Raw genomic sequence first — 14,009 nt, 5'->3', positions numbered from 1 at the left:
GCCGCAGACAGATAAGTTCTGTTTTAGAAGTCGACGTGGAAACCTGCAAAACTAAATGGGAACAAGTCCGGGAGCGTTACGTCCGAGCACGGAGGAACATGTTGGAGAGACGGAGCGGGGACGGAGCAGACGGTGTGTTCTGTCCACCGTCGCTTCTCTAAGAATGAACATCACAGTAACCTCCTCGAGTGTCACTATGTCTGTTGTTTACATCCCGCACATACGGTAGTTGCATACGGCCTGAGCTCTTTGCTGCGCCCTCTAGAGGTATCCTCCAGTAACACACATAATGCATAGACAAGTACGTGAACAGTTCAGGTCATGATGCAGCCGGTTGTGTACGCAAACGCAAGGTCAAAAGGGAAGTATGTCTCTCCATCCTTACTCTTCCCACGTTTCAAACGCTATCCACTGTCCGATCTGATTAAGGCAAAGGGCTGCAGCCCTGAAGCTAACAAAGTGTCAGTATCTCCTCTGTATCTTCACGTGTTCATCTCCAGCTTTGTAATACATTTGTTACCACTTTGATAATAGTGCCTGGCAATTGATGACAGAAAGGCCACATCATGATGCCTACTATTAGGGTATTATTTCTAAACGTTAAAGATGAGTTCTCAGCAAACAGACTCGTTCCTCTCCTGCAGCTTTTGTTCCTCTGACGGACTCGCTGCTTCAGGAAACAATCTGCTTATTTTAAACTTTCATCTGCCCGACACATTTCTACGAAGCATTACGAGTGTTTTGCCTCATTTCAAGAAATTATAGCATGTTTGTAATCTGCTGGTCTGCAGCTGTGGAATGTGGTACGTGTGTGTGTGTGTGTGTGTGTGTGTAAGTGGGCTGCTTGAGTCATGTCCTGACAGGAGTTGCAGTCACATTCTGCACAGCCGTGGTATGCGGTCAAAGGGAAAGAAATGTGGAACTTCTTTGAACTGCCCGGGTTTAATCAGGTTGATGTGATCCTGGAGAGTAAAAATCAGAGGTTCAAGTCCAAACAGCGATAAGTCTTTTTGAAGTTTAATTCACACACTCGCACAGAAAGTGCTGAGGTGAGCTCAAATACCTGCAGCTACATGAAAGCGGAAACCTTGGCACAGAGACACACACCTCTTTCTTCACTGTGTGCACATGCAGTAATCCAGTGTCACAGCAGAGACACACAATCAAACATTCAAGGATGCCTAAAACTTTTAATCTTTTAACAGGAAGTCTCTTGGCAGGTCCCTGAAGAGTCAGGTGATCAGCCCACACTCACACGTCATCAGCTGATTTATTACAGCAAGTGTTGATTCACAAACAAAAGGACACTGAGTAGATTTTTACTCAGCTCAGGGTCGAGTCGTCAAGTCCACGCTCATTTTGTCCTCGTAGTCTCTGCAGCTTTGGTATAGTACACTGAGCAATGACAAGCAACAGCATGGCCGGAGGTAACCTCCACAGACCACCAACAAAGTTTTAACACAAAGCTAAATTGCTTCTCTCCATTAAAGCCGATAAAAACACTGTTTAAAGTGGTTTAAAGTTAATATGCAGTGTCTCTGTGACGCTCCTCGGGGGCTGCGAAGCCGGCTCATGCTAACGTTAGCGTAGTTTGTTTCTCTGATAACTTGAGATCCAGAAGTTTGATTTTTTAAATCCTTTGTGGGTTAAATTATACAGTTAAAGAAGACAGTGACATGTTGACACATTAAAAAGAGTTGGCTGGAAAAGTCTGACGTCCATCTTACAGGTTAAACATGAGACTTATTTAGACTTACATAAGAGATTGTATTGGCACCGATCTTTAAATAAAGGTCGAGGAAGCTTTGAAGTGATCCGCCTAATCTGATCTGGACTGACGACCAGATTCCAGTCCTGGAAAACATCTGTCCACTAACTAAGCATCCATCCATTATCTATACCGCTTATCCTGTTCAGGGTCTCAGGGGGGCTGGAGCCTATCCCAGCTGTCATTGGGCGAGAGGCGGGGTTACACCTGGACTGACGCTCACGCTCACACTCACAGCTACGGGCGATTTAGAGTCCCGAGTGATCCTAATGAGCATGTCTTTGGACTGTGGGAGGAAGACGGAGTACCCGGAGGGAACCCGAGCATGCATAGGGAGAACATGCAAACTCCACACAGAAAGGCCCACTTCATCTGAACAGGGACTCGAACCAGGAACCTTCTAGCTGTGAAGCGACAACGCTAACCACTGCACCACTGCTATTTCAATGGTCTGAACAAGAAACAAACTCATCCAACAAGTGGGAAAAATTTTAAAAGGTGAGCTGTTGCAACATGAAATGATCAACTCTCTAAACAAATAAATACAAATGCTACACCCCTCAACCGTCCATGAGCGTGCCAGAGCCCTCAGCGAGGCTCCAAACCCTCAAGAAGAAAATGCTGATACTGTTACAGCTGTGGAGGAAAAGAAGGAAGCGTTGGTCTGACACACAGACACACAGACCATCACATCATGACTCACAGCAGACTCCTCTCAGACGGAGCAACTGCAGCCGCAGTCACTCAAAATATTTCACAACCACATGCAGCCTTTTCTGCAGGCCGTCCAAAAACTCCTCACAGGAGAAGTGGAATGATAAAACTTCTTCAGTCCACTAGACTCTGAGTCAGTGGTGGAGTCAGAGGAGGTCAGGCGTTGGTTAAAGATGGAGGCATCATTATGTCTTTTCAGTTTTACAGTAGTTTACGTCCAGTCGCTGAGGGGCCGACGGATTAACAGAGGTTCACATTTTTTTCTTCTAGGATATAATTCATCTTTGGTAAATCAGAATTCTGCAGCTGGCCCAAAGACATTCTCAGAAGTCTTAAAGATCTGTGTAAGATATCATTTTCATGGCATTCATGTGTGCAGAGCCGACAGGAAGTCTTGGCTCAGGCAGGGAAGAAGATGATTGTCCGTGCTCTAAGGCCTCCAGAAAAACCACAAGCTCGAGGCCGGCCCAACAAAAGCTCCGTGTCAAACTGCAGGATCCTTGTTTGTCTCAGTGAGACTAAACATCGCTGTTGGCCGCTCACATACATGCAAGGTTAAATACAATAACAGAGTAGCCTTGTGCTAATTCTGCTAATCATGAAGCTGACAAACAACTTGTGAAATCATTCCAATGGAATATGTCGGGCAATGTAACACTGTCTGCTGTTTACATGCACAGATGCTTTTAATAGCAGCAGGTGTGTGACATGTGCATCATGCATCTGTCTTCCTGAAAGACCGTCTTTCAGCACGAACCCATTTAACCCGTTACCTCTGAGGCAGGTGTAGCACTGTAGTCGTCGTCATTGTGCTCCAAAGCAAACACAAGTAAACATCCACACAAGTACATCAGACGGAGGGCGCTCACAGACAGAACGCAGCCAGGAATTATCCGATGATTCATTTATTTTAATGTTTTTAAAGAAAGTTTTATGGGGTTTTTTTCAGTAGCTTCCATGTCATGTGACCCAGTGTCCTCAAATCAGTGTCACGTGTTAACACGCACTTGGACAAATAAGACACACCTCATTAGATTTTCCTCTGCTTGGTGTTAGTGAAGGCATAAACTGAAACCCATAAATAAATCATTGGAAATTTCAACTGGTTTTATTTCAACGGAGGTGTTTATGTCGAGAACTGTTATTCTGTTTAGGCTTTTAAACCAGTTATAATCCAAATATTAGGCTTAATGTAAACTGAGGTTGTTCTCTAAAGCCGCTTCACACTGGTCAAAAAACCTGCTAACACACGGCTTTTTTGCTTCGAGGTAAAGGTAACAATCGGCATTCAGTGACTCCTACAATAAATAACGACCTAACCACCGTAACATCCTCACTGCTTACTAACCCGGTCTCCGGCGCGTTTGCGACGTCAGACGGTGACTCAGCAGAAAAGAGGCCGACAGGAGGATACTTCACTGGCAATGGGAAAAGAGACCATCATAGATGCAGAAAAGTCACCGCTCTAGCATTCCCAATTAAGAAAGGTGGCCTTGTGGGTAACGTATGCGTGTGATGTAGTCTGGCCAGTTTGTTATGAGAAGACTGTCTCACGTGTGTGAGTTAAAAGAAGGAGGAGGATGTATCACGCACACAGTGAAGCTCATGTTTCCAGGCGTTGTTCAGTAGCAGTAGTCAGGAGGACGTGTCCAGAGAAGCTCAAGTTCATGTACAGCAGCTGTAAAAAGTACTGTGTGTTAAGTTCACTGCACTGAGAGAATAAAGTGTCTGTGTTAAACAACATTGACACCACTTCTCATTACCAATTTCCAGCAATTAGTTAGTTAGCTTGTTAGCAGCTATAAGCTAGGCTAAAGCTAACTGAATCAGTCTAAAGCTGAGGTCGCTCGACTCCTGTTCGGAGGATCGAATCAGCACAGGGAAAGTGTTTTATGGAATTAAAATAAATAAACAAAATGTTTTCTTGCGTGCTTTTGTGTAATTTATTCCTCAGAGGCTCATTATAATTATATATTAATATAGCACAGTGTTAGCAATGTTATTTTTAACTTTCTTTCTCAGCCCTGAAATTCAAACCGTTTTCTGAAGCCCCAAAATATTTCCTTCGATTATTAACATTAATATCGGGAGGACTAGTTCATTCATTTCTTTAACAACTGCTGGTCAAGAAAATCTTCACTCAGTAGAAGCCATGTTACAAAGTAGCCTCGTGCTAATTCTGCTAATCATGCTAGCATTAAGCTAGTGATGACTTTGCTCTGCTCTGTAGTGCCTCAGCTTTTGATAAACCTTCACTTCCTGGTTCATCTCTTATCTTCTCACCTGTACCTGTAGCAACATGTCAGCACCAACGCAGCCTCTTAGATTTGTTTTCCCCTCAAGGAGCACTAAAGTTTTTAATTCAGGTTATACACCAGCAAACAGCAAACTTTGTGTTGAAGCTGGCAGCCGGTGTGTGATTCTGAGGGATTCCTCTGAACAAGACTAGTTTCAGTTCTGTGCTTCATTCACACAGTATTTAATCCCAGACTTTTATTCAAACATTAAAAGACTGAAAACAAATAAAAAGCTTGAATCTGCATACTCAACACGTCTCACTCACCAGCACTCTGTTCTCCACCTTGTCACCTTTGACCTCCAGCTGGATTTTGCGCCTCAGGGTCAGCTTCACCCTCCGGCCCACCGCCTCCCGCACACTCTCTGAAACAGACGGGAGGATACACGACACCTGACGATTAACATCAGCTGGATGGATCGAATAACAACACATTACACAATGACTACAGCAGTTTCAAAAGGGGGATCAGGCTGTCTGAGGTGCTCGCCACTCCTCTCATGCTAACCAAAGGGTTAATTAAAGTACTAACGATGTGATGCGGTGTTTCTTGGTGTCAGGAACGGGGTCATGTGATCTGTATTCACAAACTACTTCTGCAGCATTCAGTTTCATATGTGGAATCAATTCTTCTTTCTTGTACTTGTAACGTTCTTGGAGCTCACTGGAGGTCACCGTGGGTTACTGTACTCCTCCCTTGTTCATCAGAATGGTATTAATGCTAATCAACATTAATTGATGTCTATAATCAAATTAAGAACAAGAACAAACTTAAACACTGAGATGAGACAGAAATGGGAGATTAAGACCAATTTAGGAAAACGTGTTTTTTAAAGAAAACCAGATTTAAGAACTTTATTATACAGTAACGCCCAGTGTAAGGTTAAACAATGTACAGTTTAGAAGTCTTTACTTTCATCAGGTCACATACTTGGGGGCTAAACTGCACGCTACAACCTAAAGAGGCTCAGTCCTCGAAGCGACGGCCCCTGCCCTTCCCCACTCTCTCTTCCCCTGCTTCTGACTCTATCCACTATCTGCTCTCAATAAAGGCATGAAAATTCAAAAAGGTTTCGGTTCTGTGTTTTGTTAAACTACCTCATCGCCATTGACCAGACTTCTTCTGCACCCTTCTTCTGCTTCTTCTCCCACAATCACTACTCCAGCGACGAGAGGCGGCCCCTTAACATTACATGTAAATGTGGATCGTAATAAGCTGTTGCTTGGACGCCTACACAAGTATTTTTGGCACAGATTGCCATCCTCGTCTGGAACTGCTCCTAAATTTAATGGGTTCTTCCTTTGCTCATGTGACACCGTTCCACAAAGTTTCAAGACAATCAAACCTGTTGTTATTCCATAATCCTGCTTACACTAAGACATTGTACAGTTTGCTCCGTCAGCGGTCTAACCCTTCAGAAGACAGCGGAGGTACCGCTCTGCTGTCATTCCTGGACGCTGTCCTCTTGGATATATTGGTGCTGCTCTGTTGACGTCAGGTAAGGTGCGATGATACGTTGTACGTTATGTTAGTCACATAACTGACCTGCCGAGTAACGTCAAACATGGTACATTTCTTATGCCAAATAAAGTACTTTACTTGGTATTCCTTTAAACCCCAAATATGCTCTTTTTCCTTCCCGAACCATGTCGTTTTAGGACCTGAGATAACCGAACTGCACCGCTTTGCAATGTTAACTGTTGCCAATTATTGTGGCCTGACCAAAAGGCCGTAAAATGTGAAACGTTGGTGAAGCAAAGGATGTAATTGTGCTAACTTATCAGCTGTAGTTTGAGGGTCTTACTGGACGATGCATGAGAACGATGGTTGCTCAGTGCTGTGACATACGAAACTGCAAACATCTTACTGGCCCTTATATTGTCGAGGAGATCCTTTAATTTCAGCCTTAAATATGAGGACAGAAGCTACCTGCTTTCATTTGGCTCAGTGTTTCCCTGAGCAAAAGGTCTGGTGGAGGTTTGCTGAACCTCGGCTTCTTTTGACAGCGCTGGGAAAATCCAGGGACAGACGGAGAAGAGGGAGGAGGGTGAAGAAGTTAAGTAACAGCGATGAGAAAGAGAGAAGGAGAGGGAGAGGAGGAAACAAGAAGGCGTTAAAATAAAGGAGGTAAAGTGAGGGTAACAGAGTTGTGCATGGCGCAGAGAGAGCACTGATGAGTGTGAGAGCTCCGGCCCGCCTTCATGACATCATGGCGTCCTCCTCCTCTCACTGTGCAGACACATGATGAGGTCATGAGGACGATGAAAACATTACAGCACAGAGCAGCAGCGTGCAGGCTGATCAGAAACACATGGGCTTCTCCCTCCGTCCAGCTCACTCACAGACTCACAGAGTTTCCAGCCGACTCATTACTTCACAACAACAACCTGCGACATGTGGCTCAAACACTTTCCCTGCTATGACCGAGTGAAATATTCAAAGTCTGATATGTTTATTGGTTTGAGCTTTAGTGGTTGGATTTCACACAGGCGTTAATCTGAGCTGTTAGTTTCACCCAAAGGTCAGATTAAAAGGCACACACCACTTTCTCTTTCCTTTTTAACTTGTTGCACACAAAGGACGCTCCTGAATCCTCTTCATTTGAGTTCCTAAATGTGGCTGATGAGCAGCGTCAGGTCACTCCGGAGCCGGCAACAAAAAGCCCCATTCATCAGCCGGTCCAGTGAGACACAGCGTGAGACGGGCTGCAGGCACCGTAACCGAGAGCACGGGGTGGTGAGTCAGTTTAACCCCCAGCACTTTGATTTCTAACGAGAGGCCGCTGAGATTAAAACTTCTTTATGGCCACGAGAGCAGCATAAACATACAGCAAAAACTGTACATGCAACTGAGAGAGCCGCATCTGATTAGCAGGGGTGTGTCCACAATCTTTGGACTCGGGGGGGAGAGAACAGTTGTTCTTCCTGTAGGTTTTTTATTTAGGAGATAAACAGTAGGGCTGCACGATTACGGCCAAAATGATCATCACGATTATTTATAAGTTTAAGGGACAACACATTTACACTTTCACATTTAAACAAACGGAGCACTTTTTCATTCCATTTTTTGCTGCATTCAGGCTCATGCACAAATTCTGCATCAGACTAAGACTTAAAATCAGGTTCTTTACCTGAATTTGGTGCATCATGGGTAATTTCAGTGAGTCTTTTGGAGTTGGGTGGATAGGGTGTCGTGTATGGAGTCAATTAAAGTTCAAAAAGATTTAGAGCTTGTAAAATAATCAAGATTCAAGTATCTAAATTTGTGAATTCGTAAACATTTTTTTTGACCGTTTCTTGACGCCTCAGCTCGCCACCCAATCAGTTCGCCTCCACGTTGTCCACTGACCATCCAATCAGAAGAAGCTAAACTGTCCAATCAGGGCACAACTGACTCCAGTGAGCTCGTTCGTGGTGACCATGGTCACAGCGGATTCTGGATGTCTGACGTGACGCTGTACGAGGACGGGGAGCAGCTCGTTCTTCCTCTCGGCCTTCACACACTCATCATGCTGCACTTTGTGTTGCTTTGCGGCGCAGACGCAGGTTTCATGACCTCTCTGCTGATTATTGTTTCTTCTTAACATCACTTTCCCTAAACCTGAAACACCTCCAAACAGTGAAGGTGACGGAGTGCAGATCAAGTATTAGGAGGACTTTCATTGAATCTTTGCTTTTATCTTTTCAAAGGTGAAAGGTGCTTATGGAATACGGCTCACTGCAGGCACGAGTATGAGTGACACTGTTGGTATGATGCTTATGGCGACGTGGGTCGCTCAATAGCAATTTTTTGTGCAATGAAATGTCAGAAACATGACCTGGCTTCGGTTCACCACCTCACCATCTGCATCTCCAAAATGTACATACACATGGGTCACAGTTTGCTCACCGGTGCACACAGTTTGTGTTTATAGATTTTATAGATACAACTTTTGCGTCACTTTCAGGCCCCGTTTTATGCGTACGCAACGTTTAAAAATGAGAGCCCAAAATGAGAGAAAACAACTGAAATTAACTTATCACGGGAAAACACAAAAGTGCATGTCCTTTTAAGGCTTCCATAGTTATTCCACTAGGCACTGTCTCTTTGCCTTTAATGCTTACACACGTTATATCTTATATTTCACTTATAATAGTGCTGTAACTTTTCTGCTGTAATTCTTGAGCTGGCACCAGAGTTTCCCTCTGGATTTATAAAGTTCTCTCTTGTCTTAAAAACGACTCAAAAATGTGACATTGACTCTGAGATCTCAGAAGACGTATCAGTGCCATTGTTGCATCTGAAGTCCACAGCTGAGGCTGCTTTCTCCAGCAGTGATTTACGGGTTTTTCTCTCTCTTTCTGTTTGACACTCAGTCATCCAGTCAGTCTGTGTTGATAATATCTCACGATCCAAAGGAATTTCACAGGACACGCCCCATTTCCCAAAGCTTTCCCTCTCCCCCACTTCAGATAAGGAAGTGGCAGAGCAGGAACTCTCAGGTAGCCAACCAGGCCCTCAGGGCATGAAAACTACTTTGTACTGAAATACAGCGACAACAATAGATACAAATATGATTTACAGTCAAAGATAAAGGACACGTCTGTGGTATGCTCTCAGGATGGTGTGTGTGGTATTTTATAGTTAACGCACATGGATGGTTCACACACTGCAGTGAACTTTTTCACCTCCTGTGATCTCTCAAGACAATTTTCTCTCTTCCTAACAGAAACTTGTTTGTATTTTAACCTCAAGTTTGTCTCTATATTTGCAATATTCCATCAACTTTATGTCTGTAAATTAAAGTTTATTGAATGAATTGTATTCATTAAGTGGCTCGTTGTTAAATAAGGGGTTTGTGATAACTTAATCAGGCTTTACATGTGATATGATACGGGATACATCCTAACGTGAGATTTTATCGAGTTTCTTGGCGATTTCTTAACTTCGAGACGCCAATTTTACCTGACATTTCATACAAAAGTGTAGGTATACTTTAACTTGTTAACTTAACAACTTTGTTTGAGGAAAACAATAGTTCTTCCTCTTCTTCGTTAAAAGGTAACAGTCAACCAACTAACGTTTTCTTACCGAGGAGTTCGTTGGGAATATCCGCTTTTTCCTCCGACATTTCTTCCGCCGAGGTAAACACAGAAGTCGAGTCCGGCGGTGAGGACAGCAGACGCGGGTAAAACCAGACAAGAAAAGCGGCTGGAGGGCGGAGGTTCAACCGGAGGAACGAGGACGGAGCACGGTGAAGGTGTAGTCCCGTTTTCTCCTGTGAGTGTGGGTCACCTGTCGACACCCTGCGTACCTAACTGTTACTGTCTGCATCCATTCCTAACTACATGTCTGTGCGCACACACTCACACACACCAAACACACACACACACACACACACACAGACGCCGTATCTAACCTTACGTCTGCATTAGACTTGTTGGAAATAACAGGAAGGGGTTAAACTCTGATTAAAGGTGGTTTCAAAATAAGACTAGGAGCTAAAAGTGAAGAGAGTCGGTGTGTGTGTATGTCAACAAATCACGCAAGCGCATTTCTTCACTCACGCACACTTCAGTAGTTCCTCCTCCCTCAAAGAAACAGAAAAGATTTTTTTCTTGCTGCTTAAAGTGGAAGAATTGTGACACCTGGTGGTCATTTGCATGTATAGCAACCTACGTGCATTCTACACCTCACCTGAATCAGCTTTATTTGTAGCATAGACAAACAAGAGATAAGTTCAAAGTATTACACACACTTCACACAAGAGCATTTTTCATGATAGAAATACGCCTTAAATTAAAGACAAGAGACACAAACAACGATAGACCAAACGAAGAAGAGAACACAACGTTTACATACAAAAAGGTGAAAATAGGAAGAGCGATATCCACATGTGGAAGGAAGGAAGAGACAGGTAATGAAAGAGGGAAATCCATGGGAATACTACACGGATGAGTCAGAGACACGGACCCGTCACCGGCAGGTCGCTGGAGTGTGAGCGCGCGCGTGCTGCACGGAGAAGCACAAGAGCGTTTGCGCGCCGTGTCCAACGGGCTCGTTCACGGAGCTGTGGAACTACATCGGGAAGTGTCTGAGATGCGGGGTGTGTGGACACATCAGGTTGTGTAGACGGAGTGCTCGGCGGAGAGCGACTGCCATATCTTACAACACGACAGGTGTTTACATACAGGTGAGAGTATTGGTACACTGTACTGTATATGCATGGTTGTGGTACAATATGAGAGCACTGTCTTAGACACGTTACATATAACAACATGTTAAACACAGCTCTCGATCCTCCATCCTCTTCGCCAGGGCGTGTTCATTTAGCCGCAGTGGTTCTCATGACGCCGTGCCGCCCAGGGGGGGCGCGCCCCACAGTTTGAGAATCACTGACTTTGCTAATAAACAACAAATACACAAACCGAAACAAAGAGCAATGACTCTTACCAGATGTCATTCGCGTGACAGCTTAGACCATAAATAGAGCAGCCCCTCCTCCTCCTGACAGAGAGCTGCAGTTGAAACAGAGGACATCATACTCACGATGGTAGGTGAGGAGAGAGTGCAGCGGGAGCTCTCATGACTGAGGGAAACTCACATGTTGACAAAGCTTAAGACGTGTTGCTACGTGTAGTTTATTTGACCAAGTGGTCCTTGGCTCGAGTCTGGCTGTTGTGTTCTGCTCTGTGAAAGTACAGACAGAAGTGAGCCGGTGTGAGTGGTCGTCTCTTTCTGAGAGTATTCTTTGGCTACCTGCTGAGGCTACTGTATAGACTGCTTGCAATAATAAGAATCATTATTACAGTATGTTTTAAGTGTGCTCAGTCTGAGCTGTGTTTCAGTATTGAAGGTTATGATGCAGTGTGTTTGATTTCCTGGTGGCTCATCTTATTTGTCGTTTCTTATTTACCTCAGAACATACGCGTCTTTCTCATCGTGCTGCTGCTGGTGTCCGGAGTTCAGACTCCGCTCCTGACTTCTAAAGACTCGGAACTGGCAGTGCCTCCTCGTGGGGACCTACCTGTGCCCTCGCTGCACCTCTGCGCAGAAGGGAGTGTGCAGAGGGATTACAAAAAGATGTGCCCCGATTGTCCCGGACAAGAAGTGCTGGCAGAGGTAAGCTGCTGTTCCTGTTTCAGCTTTAGACTCCACGTCCACAATAGTTCTAGAAAAAAAGAAAAGGTGAGTGTACATGTATGTTTCCTATTCGCCAAGGACTGGACATTAACAATCAGCGTTGTGGTTGCCATCGCTTCCAGTGATCAGTAGTGATCCGAGTTGTTTCAATAAAAGTTTACCAAAACACTTCAAGTGCATTATGTCAAATCCTAGTTGTAAAAACAGCACAAAGTAGGCTTCCCAATCAATACAAATGTACAAGTATACAAGTATAGTATAAAAGAGTATAAAAGAAGATAACAACATGCCAGTAACTACAAGACGCTGGGAGCTGCTGCTACAGGCTGCAACTAGCAAAGCACCATGACAGAGTGCATGTTTTCAGTGTGGTGTAGTTTCGGGCAGGAGACACCCAGCAAAAACACGTGATACATCTGGCCGACCTTTAAAAAAATGTTGTTTTGGTTTTCCTTCTCAGCTTCTAACTGATCATCTTATTTTTCTTTTCACTGCAGATGGAAGTTCAAAGAAATCCACCGACAGGCTCAGATTGTTCTTCTAAGTGACTAACAGCATCACAGAAAGGATCCCGACAGAGACAGACCTTTTTGTTACAGAGGAAAAAGCTTGTAACAGCTGTGACATCACTCTCCTCACACAACACGGTTGTTGCGTATTGACTGCTACCTCATGTAGTTCTTTACCAGGCTACTATTGTGTGTGAACCGATCAAGCAGCAGCAGAACAACAACTCCCAGGCTCTGTTGTTGATGATGTCTGGTGGCCTGCTGCTTTTCAAACCTGAATGAACAAGGGAATTAATCTGGGCAATTTTGTTTCAGGAAAGTCTGGAATACACCACGTTTACGAGGCGGCCATTTTCCCCTGATGTCACGCTCCGGGTGGGAAATTTCTGTTATCAGGCTCCACCGCTGTGTTCGAGGTTGTTGGGAATCTGACTACTGTTTTTATATCTTCTCTTTTAATTAATCAGCAACTAAAAAAACAATGGATAGTGACAATCTGGACAGACATAGGGCCATATTCAAGTCAACACAAGATAATACCTAATTATAGCATTTAGCCACTTCCTAGCTAACATTACTATTAGCTTGGAATTCTTTCCTTTTCTATAAAATACCGTTTGCACCAGCTACTTTCCAGCTAACAATTTTATTAGCAAGGAACTTGTGAGTTTGAAAAACGGCCCAAAGTCCATCTGGATTTTCACCGTTTGTCTTTTGAGTGTCTGATCAGTGTGGAAGCCATGACACGCGACAGGACGCAGCAGTAGGAGATTATAACGGCATCTGAGCCTCCCAGCCAGAAGAGGAAGATGATGGCGAATGCTGTCACTGGCCGTACTATTTCAGAGCCTCTGATTGGCTGCGTTGAAGTAGCTCTTAAACGTATTCCTGTCTGCACTAAAGACACTTTATTGTCATAAGGGCTTAAATAACTTGACATAACGGGTTGTACTTTTTTATTTTCATACTTTTCTATCTTTAATGTTGTGGTATTGCTCCATTATGTCTTCATATATCTGTTCAGATATTGGATCTGGAAAAACTTGAACTGAAACTTTTATTAATAAAACTTTTGAATTGCAAGAATGAAGAACTCCGAGAGCATTTTTCTTCCTTCCACAGAGGTGTTTGTTTACCTGCGTCAGCGGAGGAGGGAGAAGATCAATGGTCCGTTTGAATTAAAGGTTGTATCCTATTCTATCACTAGATGGCGACAAATAGCTATCTGTGTTACTGTGGAACCAGTGAGTAGATCAGCTGCTGGTTTGAGGGACCTTCCTGGATTGGTATTACACATTATGGTTATGTATCTACGGAAGCCCTAAGCAGACATGCATCCATACATTTTATTCACTCGGTTTTCCCTTGATAACAAGTCATTTCTGGTTGTTTGCTTGAGATCTGGACTTATTTATCTCATCATCTCGAGATAACTGATTTCCCGCGATAACAAGTTAATTTCAGTTGTTTTCTGGAGATCTCGACACATTTTTCTTGATATCTCGGGAAAAGAAAGCTGGTTTTCTCGTGATAAAGGAAAATGTATGGATGTATGTCTGCTCAGGGCTTTCGTACTTACTCACTTCTGCCTCCATACAT

General features: G+C 43.9%; 1 protein-coding gene and 1 long non-coding RNA gene across 2 annotated transcripts in view; one reads left to right on the top strand and one right to left on the bottom strand.

Moving 5' to 3' along the window:
- The window catches only part of LOC138608916 (F-actin-uncapping protein LRRC16A), a 34,761-nt gene extending 24,845 nt beyond the window's left edge, over positions 1–9,916 (bottom strand). The window contains exons 1-2 of the mRNA XM_069681502.1: positions 9,850–9,916; positions 5,046–5,143 (exon numbers count right to left, since the gene is read on the bottom strand). Of these exons, the coding sequence (XP_069537603.1) occupies positions 5,046–5,143; positions 9,850–9,889 (138 nt within the window). The 5' untranslated portion in view covers positions 9,890–9,916. The remainder of the gene's footprint in view (positions 1–5,045; positions 5,144–9,849) is intronic.
- Positions 9,917–10,861: 945 nt separating this feature from the next.
- On the top strand, positions 10,862–13,496 carry LOC138609353 (uncharacterized). The gene is made up of 3 exons (XR_011309474.1): positions 10,862–10,951; positions 11,680–11,880; positions 12,399–13,496. It is a non-coding gene; the product is annotated as an uncharacterized lncRNA (long non-coding RNA).
- Positions 13,497–14,009: the final 513 nt, after the last annotated feature.

This window comes from Semicossyphus pulcher, unplaced genomic scaffold (genome assembly GCF_022749685.1).
Source record: "Semicossyphus pulcher isolate SPU_LCO1_2020_fin unplaced genomic scaffold, fSemPul1.0.p SCAF_5, whole genome shotgun sequence".
Lineage (NCBI taxonomy): Eukaryota > Metazoa > Chordata > Actinopteri > Labriformes > Labridae > Semicossyphus > Semicossyphus pulcher.
The sequence above is the reverse complement of the archived record's forward strand: the minus strand, read 5'-3'. Positions and strand labels throughout refer to the sequence as shown.